This window comes from Coenobita brevimanus, chromosome 91 (assembly GCF_032717465.1).
Source record: "Coenobita brevimanus isolate Jiangsu-jjx chromosome 91, ASM3271746v2, whole genome shotgun sequence".
NCBI lineage: Eukaryota > Metazoa > Arthropoda > Malacostraca > Decapoda > Coenobitidae > Coenobita > Coenobita brevimanus.
In genome coordinates this window covers 23542416-23556614 of record NC_137044.1, presented here as the reverse complement: position 1 = coordinate 23556614, position 14199 = coordinate 23542416, and the positions used below count along the sequence as shown (strand labels likewise).

The 14199-nt window shown below is 43.9% G+C and overlaps 1 protein-coding gene across 1 annotated transcript; it reads left to right on the top strand.

Annotated features, from left to right (window-relative positions):
* The first annotated feature begins 1779 nt into the window (after positions 1–1779).
* LOC145411910 (carbohydrate sulfotransferase 11-like) lies at positions 1780–9852 on the top strand. The gene is made up of 5 exons (XM_080281880.1): positions 1780–1871; positions 1982–2084; positions 3885–4090; positions 5352–5865; positions 9817–9852. The coding sequence occupies exons 1-5, from the start codon at positions 1780–1782 to the stop codon at positions 9850–9852; spliced, it is 951 nt and encodes a 316-aa protein (XP_080138006.1).
* The last annotated feature ends 4347 nt before the right edge of the window (positions 9853–14199 follow it).

The window sequence follows — 14199 nt, the reverse complement described above, 5'->3', positions numbered from 1 at the left end:
CCACAAATATTCCACCAGCCTCCTGCACCACTATGCGTGAGTTATACCTCTATTGTTAGCAACCTATTTCACTCATGTAGGCTATTCCCCTATTTTACCCTTGTTACTACTCCACAAATTTGCTGCCCAGAACTCCACTATTATTCTATCCCATTACTCCACTACTGCACTGCTCCACTCTTCCACTCCTCCACTAAATCAATACTCCAATTCTCCACTCTTCCATTGCCCCAACACTCTACTACAATTCAACGCCATCACTCCACTCTCTCACTACTCCACTCCTCCATGTCATACCTTGGCATTGTTTACCTAATTCATGCTTCCCCAAAACGGATTCATTCATTACAGGGAAGAATCTAATATACTATAGAACTAGCCGTGTGTCTGTGTGTGTGTGTGTGTGTGTTTTGGGCAACCGAAATTACACATTCAAATCGCACCAAAATTGGCACAAAAATCACAAAAAATTCGCTGATGTGAAAAAACTTGGTCCCATCACATTGAAAAACTGACTCTATTTAATGAGCGATCACATTTTGACCAAAAAACGCCGCTCCCGGGGCCCGGCATAGGATCTCCGTAGAATTTTTTGCCCACAGCTATCACTAAAATGTATTATGGCAGCGCGAGAGCCCTCTGCAGGAGCTAGTGCGAGGGGCCCGAAGGGCCCACGAGCACTTGTTTTGTATCTATAGTCTGTTCTAGGAGAGGATGGAGAGTGAGAGACTGACGAGGAGAGTGTATGAGAGTGAGGTGGAGGGGGGGAGAGGGAGGGGGAGGCCAAGGATGAGATGGAGGGATGGAGTGGAGAGGTATATGAGAGACGAGGGTGTGAGCTAGGAGCAGGGCAGTGAAATGGCGGGGGAAAGGGCGACATGGAGGCGATTTGTTTGTGGCCACCCCTTACGGAGATTAAGGCGTCTGGCAATAGATACATAGATAGTCTCTTCACCTTTACTTGGTGTACTTTTGCAGCTTATATCACGTAGGTCAGTGGTAGAACTACACAGAAATGCGATCGAACAGCCCCCTCTCCCCCCGCAGCACTTCTTCGTGACCAGCACCCTCAAAGTGAACAGAGTAAAGAGGTGTTAGGCTCTTCATTAACCCCTTCCCTTCGACACATCGCAAACCTCAATGGATAAGCTAGAAGGAGAGATATATGTGGCTTGAAGAAAGAGCAGCCAGATGACAGAGAACAGGAAACATGGAGGCGATTTGTTTCTGGCCACCCCTTATGGGATTAATGTGTCTGGCGATAGATAGATAGATAGATAAGTAGACAGAGCTCTGATCTGGGAGAATGTCTAAGTACATTTCCATTTCATTTGGAGATGACACTAGGCTTTGGAGATGACACAAGGGGCTTTGGAGATGACACAAGGGGCTTTGGAGATGACACAAGGGGCTTTGGAGATGACACAAGGGGCTTTGGAGATGACACAAGGCTTTGGAGATGACACAAGGGGCTTTGGAGATGACACAAGGGGCTTTGGAGATGACACAAGGGGCTTTGGAGATGACACTAGGCTTTGGAGATGACACAAGGGGCTTTGGAGATGACACAAGGGGCTTTGGAGATGACACAATGGGCTTTGGAGATGACAATAGGCTTTGGAGATGACACCAGGCCTTGGAGATGACACCAGGCTTTGGAGATGACACCAGGCTTTGGAGATGACACTAAGCTTAGGAGATGACACCAGGCTTTGGAGATAACACAAGGGGCTTTGGAGATGACACTAGGCTTTGGAGGTGACACAAGGGACTTTGGAAATGACACAAGACTTTGGAGATGACGCAAAGGGATTTAGAGATGACACAAGAGGCTTTGGAGATGACACAAGGGGCTTTGGAGATGATAATAAGTATGTCGATATGGAAATGGTAAAAAAATAACATATGAGAGAAGAATAAAGATATAATACACAGAATAAATCGCTAAAGAGAAGGTCCTACGAAGCCCTTATTTTTTCAGGCTGTGGCTAGAGGTGGAGGAGGACTGGGCAAGAGTGAATACCTCCCTTCTAACCAACCCTGACGTGCTGGTTGACCGTCAGCGGGGAGTGGCTTGGTGCAAGGTGGGTTGTGCTGGCTCTCTCTCTCTCTCTCTCTCTCTCTCTCTCTCTACCTACCTACCTACCTATCTATCTATCTATCTATCTATCAGTCTTCATATTTCTCATTCACACTCGCATATTTCAGACATCACCCACTGATTAATCTCTCACTCACTCTGTCTGTCTGTCTGTCTGTCTGTCTGTCTCTCTCTCTCTCTCTCTCTCTCTCTCTCTCTCTCTCTCTTTCTCTCTCAATACGTCATCTTGGGACGGCTGGGCTTTATGATTGTCAGTCCTGCATCATTCACTCACTTCCTCCTCCCACTGCCACACCCACACCCACACCAGCAGACTGAGCCGTCCCCACAACACACAAGGTACCCCCCTGTTGAGTGTCTAGTGGCGCGCTTGTGGGATAGGATGATGTCTGTCACCTCCTATTTATCAGTATGTGTGTGTGTGTGTGTGTGTGTGTGTGTGCTACTCTGTTTTCCAATTAAAAACATTATAAGAGGAACCTTGATATAGTGGGGAGAACCGTGAGTGAGAGACTGACTTGAAGAGTGGATGTGAGTGAGGCTGGGGGGGAGGAGAGGGAGACCGAGTATGAGATGGAGGGAAGAGGGGGAGAGGCATATGGGAGAGGGGAGGGTTGTGAGTTGGAGAATGGACGACCTGATGGCGGAGCATAGGGTGACATGGAGGCGATTTGTTTGTGACCACCCCTTGCGTAATTAGGGCATTTGGTTGGATACACAGATAACTGATAGACAGACAGACAGATAGATAGATAGATAGATAGATTATACACTTTTGTTCCTTCTCATTAACTTGGCGGCTATTATTACGGCTCTGCATCCTTTCCACAGCACTTCTTCGTGACTAGCACCATATTCCAGCATTGATTGTTACAGCTCAGCATTCAAGATGGACAGATGGCAATTTTAGGTCAAGATAAAGTGATGGGTCTGGTTGAAGTGAACGGAGTATAGTTGGCTTGTGAAGTTTGGCCATGTGGAGAGGATGGAGAGTGAGAGACTGACGAGGAGAGAGTATGAGAGTGAGGTGGAGGGGTGGAGAGGGAGGGGGAGGCCAAGGATAAGATGGAGGGATGGATAGCTGGGAGCAGGGCAATGAAATGGTGGAGGACAGGGCGACTTGGAGGCGATTTGTTTGTGGCCACCCCTTACGGGATTGGGGCGTCTGGCAATAGATAGATAGTGAAGTATTTGGCAGCCATTTGTGTCCAGGGTTTGTGTATGAGGGATTTTAATGCAAGGATACTCAGCGTACCGTCCTCCGCCTACCGGCTCATAGGTCCCTACCCTGGGATGTCCTTCTTTATTAACTTTGGAAAAATGGATTAACTGCCTCACCCCCATGAAGTATTTTTTAGCTTATTTTTCTTACTTCCATTTTTTTTTCTCAAGTTCTGGGATATTTTTCGAACTGAAAGGGTTAGATTTGAATTAATGAACCCCTCAGTTATCGGAGATTTTTCCCTATTTCAGAAAAAAAAAAAAACACTCTGGCAAGAATAAATTAAAGGTGATAATACGTCACGGGATGAAGTAAATAAAATACAACTTAAGCTCAGCGAAGAACAGTTTTTCGAGCTTGTAGCGTTTTTTTTTTTTTTTTTTTGCATATAATGAAAAAAAAAATGGCCTTTTATTTTTATTTTTTTGCATGTAACGAAGCGTGGCCCATTGGACTGGGCAATTTAGGGCTGTCTGGACATTGCTACTCCTCACCCTGCCCTTGGGTGGGAAAGGAGGTCCGGATGATGATGATGATGACGAAAAAAACAAACGGCCGTAGGTACCGAAGGTGGCGTCGACGTCGGTGGTAGTGGGGCTCCTGTCTGCCGCCGGGAGGACTGCAGAGCTGGCCTCCCTCGACCGTGGCCGCCTTCACACCCTCCTTCGCTCCGTCATGCCACACCCCCGCCCAGGAGAGGACACGGCGGGCCTCACCACCTTCATGATCGTCAGACACCCGCTGCAAAGACTGCTCTCAGCCTACAGGTCAGAGGGCGGCACTGGGATAGGCTGGGTTGGACTGGGTTAGGGTTAGGTTGGGTTGGGTCGAAATGGGATAGTTTGGACTGGGTTGGGTAGGTTGTTAGGCCTTTATCTTAGGTTAGGTTAGGTTGGGTTGGGTTAGGCTGGGTTGGATTGGGTTAGGGTTAGGGTTAGGCTGGGTTGGGTTGGAGTGGGATAGGTTGGACTGGGTTGGGTAGGTTGTTAGGCCTGTATCTTAGCTAAGGTTAGGCTGGGTTGGATTCGAATGGGATAGGTTGGGTTAGATTGAGTTGGGTTGGAATGGGGTAGGTTGGGTTGGGTTAGGTTACTAGGTTAGAGTAGGATAGGCTTGGGTTAGGTTGGGTTGGGTTGGGTTAGGTTAAGTTGGGCTGGTTTGAGGTGGATTGGGTTAGGTTGGGTTGGGTTGGGTTCGCTTGGATTAGGAGCTGATAAGAGTACGATTCTAAATCATAAAGAAAAGACTAAGAAAGTGAGAAATCCTGGCTGAAAATAAAGGAATATCTGGAACAAAAGATTAGGCCAGTGAGACATTCGGGCTGAAATTGAAGGAATGTATGAAAATTAAAGACCAATTTGGAGCATCTCGCTGGACAATGATATAAGTGCTATTTTTCCGTATTGTTTTCTTCCATATGATGATATAAGCTTCCTGAAATGGAATATAAATGTAGCCTCCTCATAATCCCGGAAGTCAAATACAATCAAAGACAACTATCGTCCCAGTCCCTACGAAAGAAAATTGACAACTTGCGAACTACACTCAAAACCCTATCTCTACTAATGGTTGTTTCAAATGGTTCGATTTTTCATCTATGTATTCGTCAAACTTTGGGAAGATACTTGTGTCTCCGTCTGTACATACTTGGTTATATGAAGGAATTACGAGAAACAGCCATTTCGTCAAGAGGCAGTGTGACTGAATACATTTTTCACGTTAAAAAGAAAAATGTCAAAAGCATATCGACAGTCACTGGGGTACAGACCACTTCAGAATGATGATAAGGTTCTCGCTGTTGACTGATATGTGTGGGATGTCTTAGCAAAAAAAAGAAAAAAAAAAAACATGGAGCTAGGGAAAAAACGAAAAAGAAAGGAAAGGAAAGGAAAAGAGGGACGGCGTGGCCCATTACAATGTTGCTGGAATTAGTCTTTCTTTTTTAAGTTTCCTTTGCTACAGCACACTTATGCTTTAAAATCACAACCAATCTCAGTCTGCTTTTCCAATCACTGTACTTTTTCCCAGAGACAAACTGCTGGATCGCCGGGAGATTAATCAGTTCAAGAAGTTCCAGCTCAATTACGGGGCCGCCATCATCCACAACCATCGTTTCCATCAACCATCATCGCTTCAGTACAGGGACGTGCCGACCTTCTGGGAGTTCGTGGAGTACTTGCTGTCAACGCCCGTGTGGGAGTACAACGAACACTGGCGTCCGTATTACCTCACCTGCACCCCCTGCCATCACCGCTATACCTTGATCCTCCTGCTGTCAAATCTACGGGAGGAGGCGGTGTACCTGAAACACATAAGCGGCTTGGACCTGACCTTTTCCTACACACACGCCACCCGCCCAGTGCCCGCCCCACCCCACACCCACACCCACACCCACACGGACAACTCCTCCCACCAGCCATCAGGGGGGACTGAGGAAGCCTTTTTCTCCCTCTTGGACATGGGTCAGCTCCTCAGACTCTATGATGTGTATAAGATCGATTTTGAAATGTTTGGTTTTGACTTGAGTCCCTTTGATAGCTACGTTAAACAATGAAGTGCTCGGTAATAAATATGGTGGTCCTTAGGCTCAGCCAACGTTATCAGTGTGTACCCAGTGCCATTCATTAATTTCCTACTCCAGGTGCCACATCCACACCCACGCCAGCAGACTAAGCCGCCCCCGTAACACATAAAAGAGCTCCAGCTGAGTTACTGGTGAAGTAAAAAAGATAGTCATCCAATAAATCTGATGCTCGATGGGAGAAACGTATACAAACACAGGAAAAATTATTTAACATATTGCCAACAGTGTATCGGGAATTGAACCCAGGACTCTTCTGATAAAAAAACAGGCAACTTTCCACTGTACCACGACCAGTAAACGCTGTCTCGCCTTGTCACATACTTGTAAGCAAAGTACGGTCTTGAGGTTTCTTACCCTCTTTGTGAGAGGGAAGCCGAAGACTATCTATCTATCTATCTATTGCCAGACGCCTCAATCCTGATCGGGGTGGCCACAAACAAATCGCCTCCACGTCGCCCTGTCCCCAGCCATTTCACTACCCCGCTCCCAACTCACACCCCCCTCTCTCATATACCTCTCTACCCCATCCCTCCATCTCATCCTCGGCCTCCCCCTCCGAAGTCATGGTTAGAAAAAGGCTAGGAAAATAACACTGACTGGTTCCGTAGTGGGAGAATGGTTCATGAAACAGGTTCACACACCTGAAACCAAACAGCCTCATGCATGTAGGAACGATTGTGAGGAAACCCAAACGCATAGCCATTTTTTTTTTTTTTTAATTCTCTTGATTAATTTGTGGGAACGTTATGACATAATACGAAGAGAACAAAATGGATATGTGGAAGTAGGGTACCGAATACCACCAAAGTAAAATATTAATGGCGTATTCATAATAGCGTATCAGGCCATAAAGGAGTTAACTGGGACTGAAAAGAGAAGGAAGGAAATACCTGTACGATATAGAAATGGTAATTTGATGACTAAAGATTTAGATAAAAGGAAGGTGGAAAGAGCACTTTGAATCTGTTCTAAATAGACCAATCCCAGCTGAAGAGGACATTTTGCCAGCCGAGAGAGATTTGCAGATAGAAACAGGGGATATAACCTTGGAAGAGGTAGCAAAATCTATAAAGGAGTTAAAGAATTTTAAGGCCCCAGGAGAGGATGGAATATTCCCTGAAATGCTTAAGGTGAAAATTGATGAGTTGATGAATGCGCTTTTGAAACTTTTTAATGTGGCTTGGGATAATGGTGGAATTCCAGAAGAGTGGAAAAAAGGAGTGATTATAAAAATACCAAAAAAGGGAGCTGTAAGTGTGTGTGGCAATTGGAGGGGGATAACTTTGACACTTGTAGTTGCAAAAGTCTTTTCCAAATCTTGTTGAACAGAATAGAGCCAGTAATTGATAAAATTTTAAGAGAAGAACAAGCGGGATTTAGAAAGGGTCGAGGTTGTAATGATCAGATTTGTATTGTAAGGCATCTAATGCAACAAGCTAATGAGATGAAAATGCCACTTAGTATGTGTTTTGTGGATTTTGAAAAGGCGTTTGATAGTGTTTCACGTGGAGCTATGTTGAAAATTATGAGATTCTATGGTATACCAGAAAAGTTTGTAAATATTATTAGAAGCCTGCATGAAGGTACTTTTTGTAAGGTAATGGTGGGTGGTTCTTTGAGTGATCCATTTCAAGTTAGGTCAGGAGTGATTCAAGGTGGAGTTCTTTCGCCATTGCTGTTTGTTTTGGTTATGGATTATGTTTTGAAAAAGGTTGTAAGGAGAACAGGTGCAGGAATTAACTGGAAAGAAAATAAGAAGCTGATGGATTTGGACTATGCTGATGATATTGTACTGATTTGCGGAAATATGTACGAGATGCAGAGGGTGCTTGATTGTCTGGTGGAGGAAGGAGAAAAAGTGGGATTGATAATAAATTGTGGAAAGACTGAAATTATTAATATGAACGTAGAGAACCAAATCGATTGTGTAATTGGGAATAATGTGGTGAAGAATGTAGAAAACTTTAAATATCTGGGAATGATTGTATCATCTAATGGATCATTAAACAATGAAATTGAGGAGAGGATTAGACAGGCTTTGCGAGCTGTTGGAATGTTGAAATCTGTTTGGAATAATAATATCCTTTCAGTACATACTAAAGTAAAAATTTACAAATCCATAGTTAGACCAATTTTAATTTATGGTCATGAGTCATGGTACAGTACAATTGCAACAGATCAGAAAGTATTAGGATTTGAGAATAAAATACTGAGAAGGATTTTGGGGGTAAAGTAGCAAGACAGAGTTACAAATGCAAGAGTAAGGGATATTACGAGAGTGGAACCAGTTGATGAATATGTGAGACTGTCTCGCTGGAAATGGCTGGGGCACATATACAGAAAAGAAGGCAGTTTAATACAGGATGTGCCAGAGTGGACTGCTAGAGGAAGGGAAGGCAGAGCTAGGCCGAGGGAAACCTGGTTGAGGACAATGAAAAAAGAAGCAGGAGAGGATAGTTGGTGGGACATGAAGGAGATGGCAAGAGACAAATATTGGTGGAGAGAGAGTTCATCGAGGCCCTATGCATCCCGTGGGGTGCCACAGGAAATGATTGATTGATTGATTCATTCATAATATGTTATTTGGTCTAGGGGTACGGGTTTTGTGGTAGGTGCATCCATTACCTTTTCACTTGATACAGTTTTACCTTCTGGTGACTAAACACTGAATGACAGAGCTGGGTGGTAACCATACACCAAAACGACGCGTATGTGTCTTGTGGATTAAAGCGTTCCAAAGATATGTCCAATAGGGTTGCCATCTGAGGCCTGGCTGAGGTTTATTGCCCACTTACCGCCACACACGGGAAAGGCTGGCCACTCCCCTTCAATACTGGGACGAAATAGTGTAGCCTCGACCACTCTACTGATGAGGAAATTAAAGAGTAGATGATGGATGGATGAAATGTTTTAGTGCTCTGCCGCTCACACTGTTATTTTTTTCAGCAGTATCACCATGTCAGTTCACCATGGTATAGAACGTGTCAGCTCGTGATGTTAGCGGTTGGCTCTAACAAAGTATAGATGATATGAAGGTGTATGCTCGTGCAGCCAGACCAGGAGTTACCGTATGTTCTGAGTTGCCTGTGTGTGTGTGTGTGTGTGTGTGTGTGTGTGTGTGTGTGTGTAATTCACCGGGTCGGTCAAGATCACTTGATGGTCGTGATCGTCAGCTTTTACCCTCCCGGAAGGGAACTGAGAGCTCATATAGTCCGATCTAATGGCAAGGCTGTGACCTTCACACATGCACACACCCGTCCCCTTGCTCAAGGGGGACAGTAACCACCTACTTCGTCAGTGAAACTTTTCGCAACCTGAGCGGGGCGCGAACTCCCGTCTACCAGGTGGCAAGCGAGAACACTACCACTGAGCCAGCGAGCGGTGTGTGTGTGTGTGTGTGTGTGTGTGTGTGTGTGTGTGTGTGTGTGTGTGTGTGTGTGTGTGTGTGTGTGTGTGTGTGTGTGCGCGTTATGCGAGGAAGAAGGAACCAAAGGCGGAGCCCGCAAAACAGTTCCTTCCAAGAAAAAAAACACACACAAAAACAGTACAAAAGAGAGCCAAATTCAAGATCCGTTCATTTCGAGATGCCTGGACACACTGCGTTTGAAAGACTGGAGATCATAGGATGTAGGAAATACAGAGGGAGACAGTTCCAGAGTTGACCTGTTGCATAAATGAAGGACTGAGAGTAACGGTGTGTGTGTGTGTGTGTGTGTGTGTGTGTGTGTGTGTGTGTGTGTGTGTGTGTGTGTGTGTGTGTGTGTGTGTGTGTGTGTGTGTGTGTGTGTGTGTGTGTGTGTGAGCAAAATAACCCGTACTTAATTATCCGATTTTAACAACACTTGGTGGGAAGGCTGAAGACCACACCATAAGGAAAGCTACTGTATTTGACAACTATATACGTCTTAGGTCAAGGCCAAACAACAAAGTCAAACGCTTACTTAGCAAAATCCATTCTTTAACTTTTTTTTTTTTTTTTATAATCCAGTATAGACTAAACTTAGGAAAATGCTTAAGGTTCAGGAAGAAATACCAGTAATAGTTTTAGCAGAGGAGAGCAGAAGGGGCTGAGGGAGGGGAAGGCCAAGGATGAGATGAAGGGATGGCGTGGAGAGGTATATGAGAGAGGGAGGTGTGAGCTGGGAGCATGGCAGTGAAATGGCGGGGGACAGGGTGACATGAAGGTGATTTGTTTGTGGCCACCCCTTACGGGATTAAGGCGTATGGCAATAGATAGATAGATAGATAGTTTTAGCAGCCCTATCTTAATCTTGAACGTGAACTTATTAGCTGAGGCTGCCCGTATTTCACAGGGCATCCTCCCCCTTTCTGCAGTAGGGAGGGAGCTGAGGGATGTGTGTATAACCGGGCAGAGAAGCTGCCTGGTTATATCGTGCCACCACAAGAAGGCCTCCCTCTCTAGAAGAGGTGTATTGCTGAAATAAAGGGAAAAAGGCCATTCTTACTGCCTTCAAACAATTCTCTCTCTCTCTCTCTCTCTCTCTCTCTCTCTTTATCTATCTATCTATCCATCTATCTGTCCAACCATCTATCTATCTATGTCTGTCCATCTATCTATCTATCTATCTATCTATTTGTCTATCTATCTATTTATCTATATATATATATCTGTCTATCTATCTATCTATCTACTTTTCTATATATTTATGTTTATCTGTCTGTCTATCTATCTATCTATCTATCTATCTACTGACTCATTATGAAGCCTTACACGAGACGGTAATATTTTCGACCAAACTTACACTTCATTCCTTTCCATAACTTGTATAATTTTTTGTAAACAAGAACTATACGGTGTTCACATTCACTTGGTATAATATGGCCATCTCTCCATCGTGAATACTGAGACTATAACAACAGGTCTAGAATTCGATGATAGTCACGAAGAAGTGCCAGGGAAGGGATGTTGAGTCATGTGTTATATTTATTCGCCTCTGACCTAAGGGAAATTACAGTTGCAAGTGGATAAAAATCTTGGACCTTGTTGGAGGGACACAAGTCAAGAGTGAGAGCAGTGGAAATGAGCTAAGAGGAGCCTGTGGAGTAACATGGGGAGACAGACTGACAAATGAGGAAGTGAAGGAGCGTTGTGGTGTGGATGTGGATGTGATAGGAAGCGTTAGGAGAAACACACTGAGGTGGATTGGCCATGTGGAGAGGATGGAGAGCGAGAGACTAACGAGGAGAGTGTGAGTGAGGTGGAGGGGGGGGGAGAAGGAGGGGGATGGAGGGATGGAGTGGAGAGGTATATGAGAGAGGGGGGTGTGAGCTGGGAGCAGGGCAGTGAAATTCGGGGGGACAGGGCAACATGGAGGCGATTTGTTTGTGGCCACCCCTAACAGGATTAAGGCGTCTGGCAGTAGATATTTAGAATAGACTATGGAAATGTGAAAAAAAAAAATTGCATTCCATTTTGTTTTAATTTCCATTTACTACGCTGAGTGGTAACCATATAACCCAATGACGCCTAGTGATCTAGTGGATTAAGAATCTCCAACTGGATGGAGCCTGTAAGGGTTTCCACTAACGGGTGGATGGGGTTTACTGCTGGCATAATGCAAACCAGGGGCGAGTGAGGCTGGTCACCCTGCCTTAAATGTTGGGAACGGGTAACCTAGCCCCGGCCCTCTACGCTCCTGATAAAGGAAAAAAAAAATTAAAAGGATTGGGTGAGACCTGGATGGATGAACTGACATTTGCAGGAGGAAATATGGAAAGCCTCTGTGTTCTTAGTGCCTTCAGACACTTCTCTCTCTCTCTCTCTCTCTTCCTGGAAAAAATCACGATGACAACAGGTAGAATTCTTTGCGCCTAGTTCTTGGCGATTTATTTTGCACATGGCGCCTTAACATCTTCTTGTATGTTACTGATTGAAACTACGTCGATATTTAAATGATACAAATAACATACAAGCGAATGTTAAACAATATACCAAAAATAAGTCACTAAGAAAGACATGTTACGAAATCTCCTCATGTACTGTATGATATTGATTTAAATTTAAAATGACATAACACACACGAGAATGTTAAGGTGTAATATGTGAAAATAAATCGCTGAAGAAGAGCTACTGCCAAGCCTCCTATGCCACTCTGGACACAAGCCTTAGAATGGGTTATTTCATCCCATTAATATCACCACATGACATATTATAGTCGCGGCGCACGACTCTGAGGTTGGCATTATCGTACCCTGGCAACCTACCAGTCAAAAGTGCGTCCGATTTCGCATCATATTATACACGAATCATTATTATGCACGAATATATTTTACACCAATATTATTATACACGAACATAGTATACACGAATCACATGCGTCTCATATTATACACGAAATCAGACGCACTTTTGAATGGCAGGTTGCCAGGGTACGATAATGACAACCTCAGAGTCGCGCGCCGCGGCTATAGTAACATGCAAGACAATAATGAGGTGTAAGTGGGGAGAATAAATCGCAGAGGAAGAGGCGCTAAGAAACCTATGCCACTCAGAAAACGAATCATTATAGCTTTGGTCCGTAATCTCATCGGGTAAGGAAGTTCCCTAACACCTTTTCCTAAGTGATTTATTTTATTACACCTTACAGATCTCTTTTGTGTTACATAAATCCTTGCAATATCGCCATTCTCTCCATAAATAACATGCAAAAGGATATTGCCCGGCCATATCCAAAAATAAATCGCTTAGAGAAAAGTGTGGGAGAAATTACTTTACCGGCGAGAGTACGAGCCTTTGAGACGAACAACACTCCGTTCCGAAGCAGCAGACAGGGATCGAGACAGAACCTGCTTCGCGACCGAGGTGTCTTGTGCCTGCGTGGCGTGGTAGGGGGTCAGTGCAGTGCTGACCACGGGGGCGGACAACACTGTGTTTTATACTGGACCACCATGGTGGTAGAGTTTGATGGTTTTGTGGATGGTTTTGTGGATGGTTTTGTGGATGGTTTTGTGGATGGTTTTGTGGATGGTTTTGTGGATGGTTTTGTGGATTTACTAATGTTTTACTACCATAATGAATTGCATGTTTTAGTTTTGTGTATATTTTTGAAATCTAGTTATGTGGTCACTTAATGACTGTAGTTTGTTTAATGAATATTGCTTGATCATCATAAAGTGAATATCACGGTGAATTGCTATATATTTGTAAACTTTTTCTGAAAATAAAGTACCCTGAACTTTTTCATATAGGAGATGTGCAAAGGCACTGCATGTGAAGCCTTTGCTGTGCTGTTTGCCCTGGTCTTATCTCGAGGTAAGCATACTTAGAAACTTTAAGTTAAGCTTTGCAGTATGAAAATAGTCGGTTTTAAGGGACTTGTTTCTTTTTTATTTTAACATTTTCTGTAAGCAACTGTTTTTTTATACGCTAAATGACTCTCTCGTCACATAACAGCGAAGGACTTGCAAAAATTAATGTAAGCTTTGTTTGAAACTAAAATGTAGAAACTTCTTTGGTTGCTCATTAAACTTTTCGTTAGGACATGGTCAGAAGTCTACCTATACCTACAAGCCTGTGGACACCTCTCCTCGTGACTGTTGTTTTAGTGATAAGGAAGTAGGTCATGGGCAAGTGGCTCTTACACTGCCGGAGTGTTGCATGGTGCTACAGTGCAATGATGGAAGTATAGAGAAGAAACTATTTGGACCGCCTGGATCATCTAATTGTAAGTAAAACGTCTTGTTGACCTTGGCTTTGTGCCGTCATTTTTTTTTCTAAAGAACAGAAAGGGAAATAAATCTAAAGAACAGAAAGGGAAATAAATCTGTACACCAGATTATGGCCTTCTTCATTAATAAAATCTAACAGTTTGATTTGAACAGCTGTAGGTTAGACTGGAGGGAAACAACTCTGGGGAAGCGAGTTCTAGAGATGCAGTAATGTACGTTTTGTGCACGTATTTTACACTTGTAATAAGATTTGTCGAGCCCAGATATCTCCACTGTAAATCAGGACTCGAGCAATAATGTCCACATACTAAAATTACATAACTTTTCTGCAGGCTGCGAGTTTGATGGCGTGATATATCCAGAGGGTACCTACCTGTCTGGCTTCTGCGCCAAACTGAAGTGCTCCCGCGGCTCCTGGATCTTCGATCGCCTGGCTGACTGCTGTGAGTTACTGCTGCAGAAGGAAGCAAATTCCCTAGATAGCTAAATAAAAATATAAATCTTTAAAAACTGCGATGACTCCCTAACGTAATATAGTAATAAGTCTTATAAACTATAGATCTATTTAGCATTTGTTAGGTAAGAAACTAATGTACTCAAATT